The sequence below is a fragment of the Chaetura pelagica genome, unplaced genomic scaffold (assembly GCF_000747805.2).
Source record: "Chaetura pelagica isolate M959 unplaced genomic scaffold, ChaPel_1.0 scaffold37, whole genome shotgun sequence".
NCBI classification, from domain to species: Eukaryota; Metazoa; Chordata; class Aves; order Apodiformes; family Apodidae; genus Chaetura; species Chaetura pelagica.
The window spans coordinates 4,876,532-4,882,364 of record NW_009954567.1 but is presented as its reverse complement, the minus strand read 5'-3'; the positions used below and the strand labels follow the sequence as shown (position 1 = coordinate 4,882,364).

At 36.8% G+C, this 5,833-nt stretch overlaps 1 protein-coding gene across 6 annotated transcripts in view; it reads right to left on the bottom strand.

Moving 5' to 3' along the window:
* ERBB2IP (erbb2 interacting protein) overlaps window positions 1–5,833 on the bottom strand; it is a 67,027-nt gene that overhangs the window by 1,279 nt on the left and 59,915 nt on the right. For 3 of the 6 annotated variants that reach the window (XM_010005371.1, XM_010005373.1, XM_010005374.1), the window contains 3 exons: window positions 3,870–4,079; window positions 2,774–2,866; window positions 2,128–2,202 (listed from right to left, as the gene is read on the bottom strand). In XM_010005371.1, coding sequence (XP_010003673.1) covers window positions 2,128–2,202; window positions 2,774–2,866; window positions 3,870–4,079 — 378 coding nt within the window. Of the gene's footprint in view, window positions 1–2,127; window positions 2,203–2,773; window positions 2,867–3,869; window positions 4,080–4,926; window positions 5,053–5,833 lie in introns of all 6 variants that reach the window. The other 3 variants (XM_010005372.1, XM_010005376.1, XM_010005375.1) reach the window with 3 other exon arrangements.

Below are 5,833 nucleotides of genomic sequence, written 5' to 3'. Positions count from 1 at the left end.
AAAAAAAAAAAAAAAAAAAAGCAAATGCAAATGGATTACAAATTATACATCCCAGTTTAAATATCAGAATACTAGAAATGGCATTTGTGATAAATTAAAACTATTGATGCCTTTAACACAAAACATTAAGGGCATTATAAGCCATTTTAGGGTGAAAGACGTCCTAGGGTCACCCCCAGCTTGTATTTTCCTATGACTCTAAACAACATTGTAATTCTTGGGACAGGTTTGGCCTGGGAAACACAGGCATGCCTAAGTGGCCTACAAAAGATGGGAAAACATGGCTATGGTTCAGCTTCTCAGGGTGTACTACTGCAAATTCGTGATCAGTATGACTGGTAAAATCTTGCAGACTGGCACATTCACCCAGGTTAAACTGTTACTGCTTCCAGTTGTGCATTCCACCTTTCTTCCCTGAGCTACTGCCCCTCATGTAGTAACAGACAGAACTGGTCATGTGCTCTGTGTCTTAGCTGTGCCATTTTGTAGCTCCAGTTCTTTATCCCATGACCAAACACTTGCTGTTGCTACCAGCTGAATCCTTTGATGAAAACGAAGGGATTTTTAAATCTGTCTAGGGTTTCAGAGAAAGATTTGGGGTATAGACGGTTCAGAGAGCAGAAGCACCTCAATACCCTTTTCAAATCTTCATCTGTACACAATGTCCTAGCCCCAACCACATATGCAACAGTATCTTGAGACTTAGATGCGATTTTCTAATGCAACTTCTCCTTCAACTCTATTTCAAACTGTGAATTCCTCACTAAACAAAAAGTGTAAACCAAGCAGTACCAGCACAACAAAAAGAAACTTCATTATCAATGTCACATAGACAAATGAAATTCCATAAGGACATGCATTAAAACAAAAGTCACCTTTCACATGTTTCACTCTATAAATAAGCAACAAACATGCTACCAGTACTTTCAAAGTTTTTACATGCTTCTCGTTCCTGTGTGGTGTGTTACCCCCATCCCTTAAAGTCCTCTACACCAGTATGGGAACTAGGATGTTTCTTGCCCCAGTGAGGAAGAACAAGTACAGATTTATTTACCATGTTTAAAACCAAGCCATCTTCTAGTTGGAACAACTTGATCTCAGTTTAACTTTCTTGTGTGCTTTTTTGGTTTTATCTTTCATTTCAAGGATTGGGCTGTGTTTTCAGTGTAGCTTTGTTTCAGGAACTGTTCACACAATGTCGTGGCTTAACTGAGATACCAGTGGGCTTTTTGTTGATGTTTTGTTTTTTGTTGTGTTTTTTTTTTTTTTCTGAAAACTGAAATGCAGCACATGCAACTCTAATGACATTCTCAAACCAGTAATGTGGTGAATAATGAATAATTTTTAACAAGGTCTGCAACTTTATAGTTGTCTAAAGCACTGTTCAAATGTCCTGTTAGATTGTTTCCCTAAGAAAGTAAGGTTTATATAATCCCGTTGTACATTTCCTTGACCGCTCCCCAAACAGCTTATGAGCTCATTAGACAAATTCAAACAAATCTGCTGCAGAAGGGAGCAAGGTCCTGGCTTCCTACAGAAGAGAACTGCACAGCTGCAGCCCAGATGCCACGGCACTCCTGAAGCAACAGCCTACTTGTCTCCCCTGAGGCAGATGAAGGAACGTGCTGCAACCAGCCAGGTGTCAGCCTTGCCAAGAGGCAGCTCTGGCCAGCACCAGCACAAGTCCAGCCTGTCAGCTGGGGAACAGGCAGCCAAAGCCTCGGATGAACTGCAGGCTGGAGAGGGATGAAACAGCAGGGTGCAGTTGGGGAGAGCTCGTGAGTGGCAACTACTGGTTTTCAAACAAACATCATTCAGAACCCTGCATGTGAGTGACCACAAGTTAAATACATGGATGATAGTAAAGCCTAACTAAATGCTCATGTTCTACCTTGAATGACAACATTAGGACTGTTTTTTTTGTCTTCTAAGTGTAAAAAAACATTCAGAATTTGCAAAAGTCATCCAACTGATTAATGCTTCAGCCTCTAACATCTATCCTAACGTCAGGTGGAAGAAAAGATATAGTAATCTATCTAAAAATTAAACCTGGTGCTCTTAGAAAACCTGCTAACTTAAAATAAATCAGTATATTACATAGGCTAGTTAATTAGATCACCACAGTACCTGAATTATTTTATCTCCAGGCTGCAACAATTTAGATGCAGGTCCTTCTGGTTGCACTCTGGTTACAAATATACCCTTGAAAAATAGAGGTGGGAGACATATTAACAACTTATTTAACAAACAGTAGAGTAGCACATAACTCAAACGATTTTTTCTATTTTCCATCCTAAGTAGAAGAGAATGCAATATTATTGTGCAAGTCTACTCGCTTTTGTGAGTGTCTTTCTTTTCTGAACTCCAGGAGAACTGCCCTTAAAGGAGTACTGAAGGGTAAATCCAGATCTGCCTTTGTATAACCTGGCAGATGTATATGTCAAGATGAATTATCAATCACCAAAAATAAGGCTACAGGCTAAATCATGTTCTCTTTTAAGAGACTTCCTACCTGTAAAGTCCTTAATTTGCTATCTCAAATCTGTTGACTAATATCTTGAATTGTTCAAGATAGAATAATTCTCTGTGTTGTCCTGTGATCACTGTGGTCACCTACCACTGTGATTTTCCCTGTCATTTGTCCTCAATTTTGTTCTGTCCAGTCCCAGTTTATTAGCTTGAGGAACAGAATACTTCCCCCCCTCCCTTTTGCTGAACACCATATACATCTTAAAATTATTCTGATAATAATGTTTTAGGATAAAATACTCACATCATCTTCAGGTCTGAATGGATTCCCTCTACCACCAACTCCTCCTGATATACTAAATCCAAGTTCTGGATCCTTGTCAATTATCACTCGAATCTAAGTAGTTACAACCAAAGTTAGATGAACTGGCTGATAATCTGCATTCAAAGCTACTGTAAATGAAATTATTACTACGAAGTAGGTAACAAAAACAGGTGAAAAAAATCTTTTAAAAAACCCCACAGTTAAAGAAAGCATTACCTCTCACAATATTAATTCAAAACAAGATTCCAACATAACAGCATCATGTGTCATTGTACGTAAGTGCTACTCCAATATGTCTGTTATTATAATCATAGTTCATGGGAGCTTTACATTCACAGATCTTTCGATATAATGTAAAATAATTTAAATCCTCCAGCAAATATTAATGTTTCTACAAAAGAACCTGTTTCTTTGCTACCTCTAGCTGAATTTTAAAAAAATCAAACCTTGTTCCTACTATCATTTTAAATTCTACATAGGCAACATTGCCTCCCCTTTCTCTTGCCAGAATTGTTGACTAGAAAACGTACTTTACACAATTGGTGAACATTCTCGTTCTAGCACAGAGTGAAAAGACAGTATTTTCTAAAAAAACCTGACAAAATACAGAGGATACATCCTGTGTCCAGGAGCAAGAAGAAGGCTGCCAGCATGAAACCACCATTAAGTTGTTTAAGAACTTCTTACTCACATCTATGATAAATAAAAGTTGTACTTCCACTTTGTAATTTTTTAGTTATTAAATAAATAATAAATTGGCAATCAATAAATGTAGTTAGAAAATAAATTTCTAACCCAGAGAAAGTTGCAAGCTTAAGTTTTTTGCATGTTCTTTTAATCTGCCACACTTCTCTCTTAAAATGTTCACATAAAAAGCAAAAAGAACTCAACACTAGAATGAATGTGTGATTCAGAAGTCGAATTACACTGAGATAATGCTGTCTTCAGATGGAGGCAAATGCCTACATGATTGCTGTCACCATCTACAGAGAAACAGTAATAAACAAAGCCAATCTGACAATTCAGCATCACTGATAGACAGACGTCATATTATCAAGTTAGAATTTGTTCTTACCTCTTGCTTTGCCAACTCATGGCTTTGCCTTGGAGAACACTGGGACTGAGTATAGGGAGGCTGGTGGGCAACTTTCAACATAAGGTAATCGATCAATTGCTCTCTAGACGGGTGTCTTGCTACTGATGATTGAGGAGGGAGATGATGGACTTGGCTGTAGTTTGCCTGAGGTCTTTGAGGCTGGCACATCTGTCCATTTGTCAAAGGTATCTGAATAAAACATGAATGCTCGGTGTCATGCATTTTATAAGCAGCCATCCTGAATTCCTTGTTTATTATTTCAGTATTTCTCATGCTTCATTGCTTTTAATTTAAGGAACATTATTAAAACTACTGTGTGATTCCAAGAAATACTAATGTGTGTATATGTAAAATTTTAGCTTATTTACAGATCAGTTTTATTCCATTTATAGGGTTTTCTACTGCCTTCTCTCAAAACCTACAAGCATGATGGGAAAACTATTTGTTGCACTGCCAGGAATAAGGATTTACATAAGCAACATGTATCATAACAATATCCAATGGCTGCAGAAATGAAACTGAATTTATAAAAAGAAGATCAGTTGCTGCACTGTAATAATTTACAAGCATCCACTTAGTTTCATTGTAGTAAGGCATGCTTGTATAGATGGTCCTTAAAGATTAATAGAAAGAAAGTCTTCTACAAACTCTTGTTTATCATCACAATTCCATCACAACTGATTTCAGGTTTGTTCTTTAAAACATTCAATCAGCTTCAGACTGCTTTCCTAAAATAATTTACCACATGCCAATTTCCACTTGCAATTATGTCTTTTGCTGCAAATTTCTTCTTTCAAAGTCGCTGCTGTAGAAAAATGAGAAGTAGCCCCTTCAATATAATTAAGTATTTGGTCTTTCAAAAGGCGGATGCAATTTCATTTATGCCACCTTCAATATCCGGGTATTCCTTTTTAAATAAGCCCCAGTTCTGATTCCTATCCTGGCCTATGTTTCTACAAATAATAATAAAAACGTATCCATACATATAGAAAAACATATATCCTTTCCATGGTGTCATGTAGATAATTACCTGCACAGCTATTTTCTTCATGCTGTCTGGAGGAACATCTTTGAGACTAAGTGTGGCAGACGAGTAATTCTGCTGTCCTGAAATGAATACTTCATCCTGACATTGGTCTCCTGGAGTAGAAGCCTGGGGATGCTTTAAAAAGAACGGAGCAGGTAAGATCACTGTCTTCATAAAACTTAAACTAAAAATGTCTCAGAAAAAGCCCAGAATAAAACATTTTAAGGGCTTCATCATTCTTTACCTTTTTTGATTAACTAGTATACTGTTGATGAGAAAATCTTACAAGGCAAGACACCACACCTATAAAATATTGATGGACAAACTAGCAACTGCAGAGGTGGTTTTGATCACCAGTAAACTGGTAAGTCAACAAATGCTAAGGACTGCCTCTTCAGGGATTCATATAGTTAAAAGAAGTCTTCTGTTGACTTTATCCTGTTCACTGTGAATACCATAACATCACTCAGGATGCTCAGAGTAAGAAGTAATTCCCTCATTTTCTTACAAACTAAAATATTTATTTTCTTAAATGCCTAAAGTATCTTATAGTACAGCATACATCATCAGAATTTGTTTGGGAGAGGAAAAAGCTTAGTGAGATTTTGTTCAAACTTTTATCAACCTAGGCTAAATTCAGAGTGGTGATCTCTTGTTCAAATATGTACAACAAAACCAGACAGCTTTACATATATTCAACCACCTATAAAAGCCAATTAGAAAATTCAACTTCATGATATTGAATTGAAAAGCCTTGCAATAAGTTTAAGGCATCTGAAGGGAAGGCAAAGTATTTGATTTCATGCCTATAAAAAAAATTCCAGCACACAGATTATATTATTTTTATTCAAAGCATTGTCCATATATAAGAGGAAAACTATCAATTTACAGACACCTCTCACAGTTTACTCTTTCC